Here is a 12,432-nt window from a genome sequence, read left to right as displayed (position 1 = left end):
CTGATTGGTGTACTTACTGTCCGACCCTCAGTCTCTCTCTGTGTCTCTCTCTCCCCCTGTCTCTAGCTCTGATTGGTGTACTTACTGTCCGACCCTCTGTCTCTCTCGGCTTCTCTCTCTCCCCCTGTCTCTAGCTCTGATTGGTGTACTTTCGGTCCGACCCTGTCTGTCTCCAAGTCTATCCATCTTGGCCTCATGTCCCACAGTGAGAGCAGCAAACACATTCATAATGGATGCCAAAGCCCAGCACTGAATCGGCCCTTCAGGCACTTTGCAGTCTTGGTATCAGAGGTAGCGAGTCCTGATCTGATAGATAGATTAATCTTCTTCGGCTTTAAAGGTTACAGGGCTGCTTAAAGAGAAAGGCAGACCTGCCTGGGCTGTCTATGCAAATAATCACAGATGGAGCCTGAGTTTGATTGGTTACGAAATACTGGATGTATGAAAATTGAAAAAGCCTCATAGATCATTAACCATAGTGTGGACAAAGTCTTTTTTTTTTGTCATTTTGATCTATTAGAGTATACCAGGATTATTGTCTCAAATAAGGACAGGCAAGCCATAACTAATGTTATGCAGTACAATAATATAAGTTAGTTGCATGGATTGTATGGTTAATATTTAGTGGCTACAAACTGAAACTATAAACAGAAACCAGGAAGGTCAAGGGCCTACAACAGGTACTTGTTTGTTAATTACTCTTCTTTGAGGATCATTATGTGCCAAAGTTCAGTTTACCTCACAATTTACAGGAAAATTACACAGATTAAAAAATATATATCCCTAATGCATTATGAGAATGCATGGATGAAGTGAAAAATCCAAAACAGAGATGATATGTTTGCATGACAAGAGTGACATCAATACGTCATTTTTACTACCAGTTGAATAGGCCATCTTGGAGATACAGTACTTGCTCTCCCTGCGTCAATACGTCATCCTTGACATTACTTCCATCTTTCATGACATTTTAATGAGTATAAATGAATAAGTCATGCGTAAGTGTGCTGTTCATGTCAGGACCATCAAACTGCATCCTCTGCATTTTCACACTAACACAATAAAGCAACAGCTCGTAACTGTGGCAAGGTCCAAGTGTGTGCCTTCCATAAAACCTGAAAAACAGCCCCAGTAAAGAGAATCCTGCATTGAGCACAGAAATAACTACTGCACATTTCAGTGGTTCAATCCATAACTGAGCTCATTCTCATTCTTTGGTTTTCCATGAACCGTTCTACCTGAAAAGCCTCAGGAAGCAGGAATACATTTGACAATTGAATTCATGATGGTCCAATTAATACGAAAGTTCAGTACGAGACATCAAACGTGTCAGTACACTGAAGGCATCAAAAAGGTACATTACTGGAGTCTACTTAAAAGGTAGGTGCAAACAGTCTATTGTACAGGTGGTGACGAATAAATGAATGACCCGGCATTAGAGTTCTGGCTGAACTTTGGCGTAAGCTTCCGTTTCTTGCTTCATTACGCAGGGCAGAAACAGTGCCATCCCAGACAGAAGCCACCTATGGGAATAGATTAGGGGGCTGATCTGGGCCACATGCAGGGCCAGATATGATATAGCCCCACTCTCAGCTGCGTCGCCAAATAGGTCAGCGCTTCCCTCGTCAATCTGAGCATCGTCCTCCTCGCAAGGCCGTTAAACATTCATCACCGCAGTAAAGTGAATAATATCCGGTTCACAGGTGCCCAGTGACAAGATAGAGAGAGAGAGCAGGGATCAGATTTAACTGTCTATTTATACATGCCCTCACCAATTACACACACATAAACAAGGCGTGTACTTCGACTTAAAACGGCTTTGCTGTTTGCCCTTTCTTCATACCATAAAAACATAAAATGTTCAAGTTGACTTTCACACACTGTTCTGTAGTCCTTTTTTTCTATGTTCCCATCTATTGAGGTCACACACCAGAAATAATAGTCCACTATCGCAGCAGAACGCTTAAAGTCAAGCCTTTCCTCTGTCGGCTTAACGCTACGCTGCAAGTGTGAATTTTTGATTAGGATAAACCACAATTGTGTTTAAATGGCGTTTAAAAGCAAGGCACGACAGAGGAAGGCGCCTTTGGCAGCGATGTTTGGGAGAAGTAGGCCAGCGTTCTATCTATACAGCGTGTGGTGCAGACGCATGTGAGGACCCTTGGAAGACTTCCATGCTGGATCTGCACAAATCTACGATGCAGAGCGAAAGACATGAAACGAGAGAGAAAGAAAGAAAGAAAGAAAGAAAGAAAGAAAGAAAGAAGGAAGGAGAGAGAGAGAAAGAGAGAAACGATTCTTTTGGGACCATTATTGTCTCCATTTCCTGCACACGACAACAAAAATGAATCGGCATTACCATCCAATAACCGAAGCATAATCATGTCATAATACAAAGAGCGATGAATTCTAGTAAAAAGACGAAGAAACGAAGGAGAAAAACTAAAAACAACACATGCACACACTCCATCTCCATCCCGCTATTCACACCGCTAACATCAGAAGCTGTCGGCACAACAATCTCTCCCTACTATTCATCCCCAAGTAATGAAAGCACAGGGGCCGCTTAGAAAAGAAAAAGCGGTTTATTTGTTTGGGGCATATTTACATCAGGCTTTCAATAGCTGTCTCACATTGTAAGCGCTTCCACTTTGGCAGCCAGACCTGACACAGGTCTTCTCTTATCTCTTCACGTGTCTACGGGGAGAAAAGAAAGAAGAAAAAAAATCAGGACGTCTGATTGCTTTTCTTCTCTGGACGAGACTTCAGAGCCCTGCGAAGTCAGGTGAACTGACGTCAGCAAATTCCACATCAACAACACACACACACATACACAAACACAAACTGTCAGGCAGGGGGAGTGTGAGATGAAAGAGAGAAAGACACACACACACATAGAGAGAGGGAGAGGAAGAGAAAGAGGCCCGTAGAAAGTAAGATGAAGGGAGCCAGAGATTATTCCCAATGCTACAGCTCTCATTATCCAGACCACAGCTCAGCTTGGTGCATTCTGGGATACTTGTTTCCTTCTATTAAGGTCAAATCATAGCAGATCACAGTTTTATCGAAGTGCTGCGATGATGCAAGGGATTATGCAACCAATATCAACTCATATTGTGTTGATTTTCCACAGACGACTGGGCACACACAGTGGTTCACGCAGAGTTCGCTGAGGTCAAGTCATTCACAAAAGCTTGACTCAGTGAATGGGTGGGAAAGCTCACAAGAGGACACAGTATCTGTAGCATATTTCCGACAGGAGAACCGAGGACCAAATAAGGAGCCAACGTCTCTTTAAATTCGCTGAGGATGAAATAATCCCAAATAATCCCAAATAATCTTCAAAGCTAATTTAGCTATTACATGCTCATCAGGAGCGCCATTCCACCCCTTTCACTGGAAATTAACTGGTGAAAAGTGTCCCTCTGCAACCCCCCGACCCCTCATCGGATCAGATCCGATGGCAATACAGTGATGAGCATTGGCATAACATAACGTACTGTACCATACCGGGCGAGAGATGAAGCAAATCCATGTGGCATTAAGCTTCTCCCTCGCTTCTATAAAATAGGTCATGGCAAGGATTTAAAATATGAATATGGCGAGGACAAAAGGCAATGCAGTAACACATGCAGCTCGCTGACTCTGTGCACGAGCAGCCACACAACTGGTTTGCTGACAACTCTGTTTCAGCTAACAAACTAGTGTCACAAAAGGTCCTTGGCTTGGGAGGTCAGTAACCCCAATTTGAAGGGTTAAGCGAGGTTAGGTAAAACCCTTCATCATTCCAAGTGAGTAAGACAGTGCATTTAGACAAACAAACCAGCAATCAGGACAATGCCATCTCTGAATTAATGTTTAAAGTGCCTGGTCACTAGCGACAACTGACCTAGTTGAAAGACAGGGAAATAAAGAACTTCACAAGAGCCTGGGGATGGCATTCAACGTGCCTTTTGTCCCTGGAAACAAGATGAGGTAATTAAAAACCCTGTTTGTAAACATCCTCTCAGCACGGTGCATGGGCCACCCAATAATGGCACGATAAAGATCAACCATTCATTCGTCACAGCGACTTCACAATGGGGGAAAGAAAAATCACACGCACAATGGACAAGCAACACCCTACCTATTGTTCAAGTCAGCGACCAACTTCTCGCACAGCTTGGGTTCTCTTAAAAACATTTGTTTACCGTGTTATCTGAGACGGGGCGAAGAATCAGACAACACAGATCCCCAAACTTAACACCACTGCAGAGCAGGGGAGGTGAGACTCTGGTTACCTCTTAGAGCGACGCAGGCGAGCGCCGCTGAGGAAGTGTGGCATGGAAAAGTTGGAGAGCATCGTCCACAAGCTAGCGTCCGACATGGCATCCAAGTCGTGCAAGTACGGCAAGCCGGTGTGCCTCAGGAAACCCGGCGAGGAGAAGCGCCTGGTGTCGCCAGGGTGCGATACCGCCCGTCCGCCAAAAGTGTCCCGGTGGGTCCTGTCCGTGGCACAGCAGTCCAAGCCAAACTTGCCGTGTGCCGACACATCTGCAAACAGCTGCGGCATGCAGAGGCTGGAGTGTGGAAGCGGGACAGCTTGTCCTCTCCTCTCCTCTCAGGGGGGTGTCCTGAATCACAAAAGCCTCGGAGTCCAGCGGGCGCTGATAGTGGTCATAATCCCCTTTCCGCTCTCTTTTCTTTCTCGCTTTCTATCGATCTTTCTCTCCGACACAATAATATCCGTTTCAAGGCTGAGATAGAGAGTATCCTTCCTCCACTGACTCTTGTTTGTGTTTGTGTGTGTGTGTGTCTCTCTTCCTGGTCTCACTCCTTCTCTCTCAGTTCCTCTTTCTCCTGCCCTCCCTCTTTCTTTTCTATCCATCTATCCCGCACACTGCTCTGCCGCTTCTCTCAGTCAGCTGAAACATGCTCCATATCATGTAACAGGCATCTACCACTTCCCACCCTGAGCGGGGGGGGGGGGGGGGGATTTAGTGAGTCAGATCAGGCACTGCATCATCAGGGACCCAGACGGAAGCACGACGCATTCAGCTCGGCTCACTTGCCCAACCTGGCAACCCTCCAGACAATCCCTGTGAGGGCTCGCTCTCCTATAGCTGCCCGTTTGAAGTGGAAATCCAGTGCTTTTCCATGCCCCGTCCCCTCTCTGCTCTCTGAAATGAGGCAACCTTGCTGGGTTTTTATTTTTCCGCCGTCTCTTCTCACTCACTGTCAGTTGTGTCTCCTCCTCCTTTTTACTTCTGACAGACGTCCGGCTCGCTGCTGCACTTTTGATCTCACGCTCGTCTGTCCACCAATCTGGCCTCTTGGCTGATGACGCCAACAGACGAGAGAACAGTCTCCACCCCACCCCACTCCCCCACCCCAACTCCTCTCTCTGTTCCTCTTTCCCTCTCCCTCTCTATCTCCCTTTTCTCTTTGACAGCTGACAGATGAAGCCAGGCAGTTCCCCCACCAGCTTCACCACTGGTCTTGACAATTAGCTGTTGAATGTAGCCCCATCCCCCCACCTCCCAAGCCCTTGGCACACGCATGAGTGAGCGGAAGGGGCCGAGGGGAGTGGGGAAGAGGGCAGAACCTGGTCTGTTATGAAAGCGTGTAGTTACAAGCCCGGGAGCATATGACTGAGGCCTGTGTGTGTGTGTGTGTGTGTGTGTGTGTTCGTGTGTGTGTGTGTGTTTGTGCATTGTTTGGACGTGATCCTGTCGCATAGCTATGAGCTTACCTGATGAGTCTTGATTCAGAGAAACACTCAAACATTAACTGTGACAGAGAGAAAAAGGGGGCTGGTGGTTGCCAGAGTGTTTTCGAGATGACACGTTTTGTAAAAACAAGCACTGAGATAGCACCGCCAGACAGCTGTCAGTTTCAAAACAAACAAATCCCATAAAGTGTGCGCGCACACACACAAAAAACATACACTCACACACACACACAAACACACACACAAACACACAGAGCATCTAAAGTTCCCTGGAAAGGAGTCTCATGACTCTCTTGGTCTTATCTCTCATGCTGAGCAAATGACTTGTGAGCACTCTAGTTCCAAACTCCTGCTGACGCTGGGTGCACTCCAGACCAAAACCTGGCTGCCACACACACACAAACACGCACACACACCCTAGGTGACTCTCTGAGGAGTGGTGTGACGGCACCACATTCTAAATACGGGTGTGCGCTCTGATTCCATGCTCCAATTAAGAGAGGGTGATTCAAAGGCACACGGGTATTTCAACTGATTCACACGGGCGGGTCACATGACTAAAGGTGACTTGCACCGCCGAGCTCATCTTCCTGCCCTCATCTGATGACCTACTTCCTTTGGACGTGTGATTGACCAAAAAGAACAACATGCTTGGCAATGTCACTATTGAATGAACACTATTCATCAATGTCCTCAGATTTATTTTAACCGAAAAAAAAATAAAGCAAATAACTAAATAAATCCCCATCAGAAGGCATTCTATTGTTATTAGAGACTGCTATGAAATGCAAACACATTCGGTGACTCCGAAAATTAGTCACCTCCTGAAAATGAGGGAGAAGATACAACCATCCCATTATTCTGAGACACTAACGATATTTCTGCATGAATGCTTTTATTAATAACGTTGACACTTCGCTTGTACCCCTCTAGATGAGATTATTAGCAATGTAATTACATCCGGAGGGGTTTAAGGCATTAGCTAACTCAAAGGGCGGCCTCAGTGGCGTTATGCATCAGCCCCGTGGATGTTTGGGGTTAAGAGGCAGGAGGTTTCTTTAGCAGATTGTGTGTGATCGGTATTGAAGATACTCATAAAGGTCTTAGAGATGTGTCTTTCACTGTAATACAGATAACGATATAATGATAGTGAGTAGGAAGATCACAAATTCACTTAGGAAAATGAAAATGAGGAGAGGACACCAGTTGCTCAGTTGCCAGGTGATATCTACCACCCCGCAGACCGAGTAGCTAAGAATACAAAGTAAAGATCAGTTAAATAGGGGAAAATAAAGTGAAATGGGATTTGAGCAAAAGCAAATAATCGGTATATTTAAATCCATAGTAGCGCCAAAGTAACATTAACAGTGGCACCAAAGTACCATTATTCTTTTACAATTTTGGTTTCTTTGGCTGTCTGTGGATGGTTTATTGCGTCCTTCTGTAGATCTCCTTTTCTCTTCCCATTTGCCTTTGTCTGGCTAGTTAAGACTAGGCAAAGTGGATTCAGGTGTGAATCTCTGTGAAGGAATGTGTTGTACGCTCTGTGCTGCCTGGTTCCTGTATCTCGTCCCTTACCCCTCCCTGTCTCGCATCTCTGCTGCTCCTTTTGGTGTCATTCCACCACTGCGTTTGAGACTTTGGTGTCATCTGGTTGTTTGAAATGTTTCTGTATGACAAGATGGCAGACGCTGTTTTTATGAGGAACTTGTACTGGATTGGATTAGTTGCTTTTATCCTTGGCTGCACACTCCTCTTGAAGAAAGACAGACAGACAGACAGACAGAGAGAGAGATTCTTTGCCTTTCCCTATTGTTTTAGATATTAATTCTTTGTTTTTCTCCCCTAATTTCTGTTCTGCTGGGCTTCATTTTTACAATGCAAATAAACATGGATTTTATTGGTCATGTTTATGACTTTCCCAGTATTCCCTCCTCTCTGGTAGCTGCTGTTGTACCTTGCTGTGGAGTTCTCGGCTCAGGCTTGTGAGAATATAAACACAGTTCCAATATAATCCTGGTTCTCAGAGCGCCAGCCATTGTGAACAGTGGCGGCTGGTGATTTTTTTTGGGGGGGGGGGCGCAGTTGGGCGGCGTGGTTAAAATAGCACTCCACAATAAGAAAAGAGTTTGAGTAGAATATTTAAAAACAAGAACATATTTTTTTTTATTTCAAGAACACACAGTGCTCAACACTATCCAACAACAACCATCAACAAACTGTAACTTTGGGCATGAGAGGTTCAGAGCAGAATGGTTTCAGAGGTTTACAGAATAAAACAGGTGCCCACACCCTCACATGAGAGGTTTAGAGCACAAGAGATTCAGAAAGAGATATCACATTTTACATTGGGTGTTTGACAAGAGTAGGCCCCACTACTTGTAAAGAAATTTAGCCCTCCTCTATTTCAAGTTGGCAAATCTCACTAACTTTTCCCTCACAACAGCCAGCATACAGTCAAGAAGTTCATTCTGGACTGTTTTGAATGTTCCCTTAAACACAGTCGCGCTCTCGAGATGCTCTTTCAGTGCACTGTCAAGTGAGGCAACGACGTCCACCAAGCCACAGAATATCCCTGGGTTATCCGAGTTCTCGCTCTCATCATGACCACGCAGGGCCAACTCAAATGCACCACAGAACTTCACAGAGTCTATTATTCTTGAGAGAATGTGTCTGTTTTTCCTTACTTCTTCATTGTGTTTTCGAATGCCAATTCGGTACCCTTAGTCGAGCTGCTCTGCTATACTCAGTCTTCCAAAGAGGCTTAGCTTCAGGCTGTTAGTTAGATGGCTGCGGCAAGATTCGTGCTTCTTACATTTATCGTTGAAATGCTTTAGATCCCTCATCCCCGTTGCAGTCCAGATTGTTTCAGTCCCAGGACTTTAGAACAATAGGCAGGGGAAACAAAAAAAACGCATCAACGCAACCAGCTAACCAGCTCCGGTTAGCATACAGGCTTGAGGAGAAGCTACGGGTGTACGTCCTCCCGCGGTCGATGCTCTGCTGCTGCATTTTTAAATCCGGACGTTCGGGTCCCATGTCTTTCAGTCTCTTCTTATCGACATCTGATCGTCGATTGAAAGGTGTTTCACGAAGAGATACCACAGAGTTTTCAGTCGCCATACTCACAGAATCAAAGTCTCTGCTAGCTATGTTGCTCACGTAGATACGTGAGATGTATATGGGATGTGAGGGAATGATAAAGGTCTCTGATTCGACGAATAGTCCAGTCGCGTTGAAATAAGAAACGATGTCATTGGTTAGGGCGCAAAATTTTGCAAAATTTTGCGCCCCAGGATCAAACTTTCATCCGCCAATGAGAAGCTGTCCTTGCTCAAATGTTTCAGAAAAGTATGAGAGCTCCCATTGACTTCCATTTGGCCGGTGCCCCTCCAGGGAGGAGTGGCTTATCTCAGTGATAACGAATGGCATTATATTATATTTGGTCACATTTAAGTGGTTGTTGACAGGGGCTTACGGTCTCCCACACACATTTAACGCGTTAACACAGTACATTTCTTATTTTAATTGTTTGGTATATAATGTTTTTTTTTTTTTTTCCATCTCAACATTTTAGGAGGGGCGGCGCCCTTGCGCCCTGTATTGACGCACCGCCACTGATTGTGAAACCTCTTCCCTTTCCAGTAAACTGACAGAGAGGAGAAGAAAAACCAAAAGAAGAAGAGTTTCCTCGTCGCTATTCTGCTGCTTCTCAGGAGCACTTAGGTTGATCTTTCCAGCACCACTTAGCCATTTAATTACAAGTGACACAGAGTAGGGAGAAAAGTCAAAGATTCGAAAACAAAGCAATAGAATCCCACCGCAATTACAATCCCTTCAGGATAATACAACACCCCTCCGCTGCTCGTTGGGATCTTGTTTGATCTGTCGGGATTTACTTATCAAGTATGATCGGCAGACTATATACATTATCCTGCTTATTGCTCGGTTAGATGCCAAAATGATTAAACACATTTCTCCAAATATTTGTTTTTAATGATTTTATTGCTGTTTCGTGGGAAACTTTCAGTCAGAAAAATAGTTGTAGGTGTTGCATAGCAATGCAATTACCTGCTCACTTCAATTCAAAGATTCTAGAGCCCTCCGAATGTCGAGATGGCCCATTCAATTCAATGGAATTTTCTGCAACATTTTGAAGAGCCATATAATAATTACAAGTAACACACAGGGGGGGATAAAGACAAAGACTCTAAAACACAGCAATGCCAATAACCAGTAGGGTGGTGGTCAGGTAGCAACAGTGTTATCTGGCCATAAACTTATCGTCAAGCTACCCAGAAACATTTAAAATCAATTACCTTCCAGGGGGCCTTTACTGTAGCTGAGGACATTTAGCTACAGAGAGCGAAGGAGCCTCACAGGGAACTCAGGAACACCCTGTGTCTGTTCCAATTGCAAGTAAGTGTAACAAGGCTAATATGAGAAACGCTCACGACTGGACTTGGCTCATTCTACTGAAAATGAATGGAGGAGGTTTGGGTCTACGATAGGTGAGGAAAGTGGGTGTCAAATCAATGTTCCATGTTGGAAAAAGTTGGCTGCCAAGATCCCACGCCGCAGTAAATAAAAATAACGACGGTGAATGCTCTGTTCCCTGCTCTCTCAGTATATTCACAAAGCCATATCCAGGTTGATCCCGTCAATTAAGTAAGCAGCACTACAATTACAGGCAATTGTGATCCATTAGCGCCATGTCCTCAATGAACCATAGCCAGATCTACGCACTGTGCAATATGAAATATGATAGTTTGCATGCAAGGGCAGCCCTGTAACACAATGCTACCACGCTATCAGTGGGATCCGATTATCAGGTTACTTTTATTACAAGATTCACCACAATCCTTTTACAAAGTCAAGATGTTCTAATAGAGATACATGTATACACCTCACATAAATGGCTTCAGGATTATTTCATTACTATTTCATTGTCAAGAACGAGATGAAAAGGTCTACTGTGTGCATGCTATGAAGCCTCAGCATCCATGAGACTATAGAGAGGAGACGTAGGGGGCATCCACTCTGCTGACCTTCCATTCCCACAACATCAAAAGCCCATAGCCACGCAAAAGCGCTATTGCATAAACACCAGCCAATCAAAATGGCAAAACTACAAAAGAGTTCAGGCTCAACGACCCAGTTCATTTGCACACCCAAAGATACATATTTCTGGAACAAAAGGCCGATTCACGGTCGTCTCCAAAGTGAAAAGCTTTGAGCAGGCATCATTAGAGACCGGGCAGAGGATTCTGGGATTGGGGAGCCAGAGTAGACCATCAGTCTCAGACACAAGGCCACAAAGCCCTCCAAGGTGGTTTTGAGACATCTAAAAATTCATCATGTAAAACTGCTTTCATGGATAAATAACAATCTTATTTGTGCTTCACAAAGACTGTGATTAATTCCATCTCTCATCCATCTCATTCCCATTTTAATGTTCATTAAAATGAGATCAAATGCAGTCACAAGCTGACGTACAAATAACTGAGAAAAACAGACTTGATTTTGCATCCGTGTGCATAAGGGTTTGATTTAGACCGTCATAAATTTCCACCTCAACCACCAGTTCTGGAAACAATGACCCTTGGCAGTTCTTTTCAGCTCAAGAGTTCAATTGTGAATGCTACAAATCCTACTTTGCACTTAAAAGAGAGGGCAAAAAATCAGATCACACAAAAAGAGAGAGACGGAGGGAAGGGGTTTCACTGAGAATATTACATAAGCTGTGACCTCTTTCACTAAAACCCCATTCAAAAGCTAGAAAATACAATGTGTAATGAGTAAATGAAATGAACACAAAAAAAGAAAAAGAAAATGTTTTTTTGGTGTTGTCAAAAGATTTTATGAACCCTGTGCAAAGCTCACACAGCATTGCTCCTTTGCCTATCCAATCAGTCCGCCAAAAAAATTCAAAATAAAATGAAACAAGATGGCCACATTGAAACATCTCGCTCTTACCTCCAAAAATGAAAGTGGTGCAGCGGGCTGCAAGGACTGCAGGGGCTTGTGGGAGTTGGACTCAGGCTTCTGGGAGTGAGGCTGGAAGAAGTTAAATTGAGTTTCATAAATGGTCATTTCTTCAGCATGGACGCCTGGACAGCACGACAGGGTGGGGTGGGGGGTGGGGGTGGGTGGGTGAGGGTTCAGACAACGAGCACATATGCTTTACATATGCATACATTAACCACAATGCAGCATCACGCAGCAGAGCATGTTATTTATCATAACTGACTGAATGACTGAATATCTGACTGAGCTGATGGTGTTTTGGGAACATGTTACCACAGGCATCCTCAGGTCGTTGGTGGGCAGAGAGGAGCTAGTTATTCAGCTCTCCAAAACAATCCACATAGGTGGATCATTAAAAGGAAGCCTGAGGGGGTGAGAAGCAGGTGGTGCTCCTTTAAGGGTAACCAGAAACACTACGCAGTTTCTGCAAAAGTGCGCACCCCTATCCCCTCACCCCCCTCTCCAAGCCAACCCCAAAACCTGAATAGAAATTCACCAAATTCATGCGAGGTTATGCACATGAGTAACATGTAAAAACCCACAATCAAGGGGGAGGTAGGGAGAGGAGTCAGATTTTGAGATTTGAGATAAGGCAACAGCCATTAGGTAGGTAAACAATGTCCTAGACACTCAGATTGGGCTCAGACATGTCCAGCACGCCTGTTCTAGCTTGTCAACGTCAGCATGTGATGGAG

At 44.6% G+C, this 12,432-nt stretch overlaps 1 protein-coding gene across 11 annotated transcripts in view; it reads right to left on the bottom strand.

Moving 5' to 3' along the window:
* Positions 1-12,432, bottom strand: part of mast4 (microtubule associated serine/threonine kinase family member 4) — a 109,507-nt gene that overhangs the window by 34,576 nt on the left and 62,499 nt on the right. For 6 of the 11 annotated variants that reach the window (XM_031577267.2, XM_031577268.2, XM_031577269.2 and 3 more), the window contains one exon: positions 11,687-11,767. The exons of 3 other annotated variants lie outside the window; for them this stretch is intronic. In XM_031577267.2, the coding sequence (XP_031433127.1) occupies positions 11,687-11,767 (81 nt within the window). Of the gene's footprint in view, positions 1-4,280; positions 5,379-11,686; positions 11,768-12,432 lie in introns of those variants that run through there. 2 more of the 11 variants (XM_031577273.2, XM_031577274.2) reach the window with 2 other exon arrangements.

Source organism: Clupea harengus, chromosome 12, assembly GCF_900700415.2.
Source record: "Clupea harengus chromosome 12, Ch_v2.0.2, whole genome shotgun sequence".
Classification (NCBI taxonomy): Eukaryota; Metazoa; Chordata; class Actinopteri; order Clupeiformes; family Clupeidae; genus Clupea; species Clupea harengus.
This window is presented reverse-complemented; position numbering and strand designations above follow the sequence as displayed.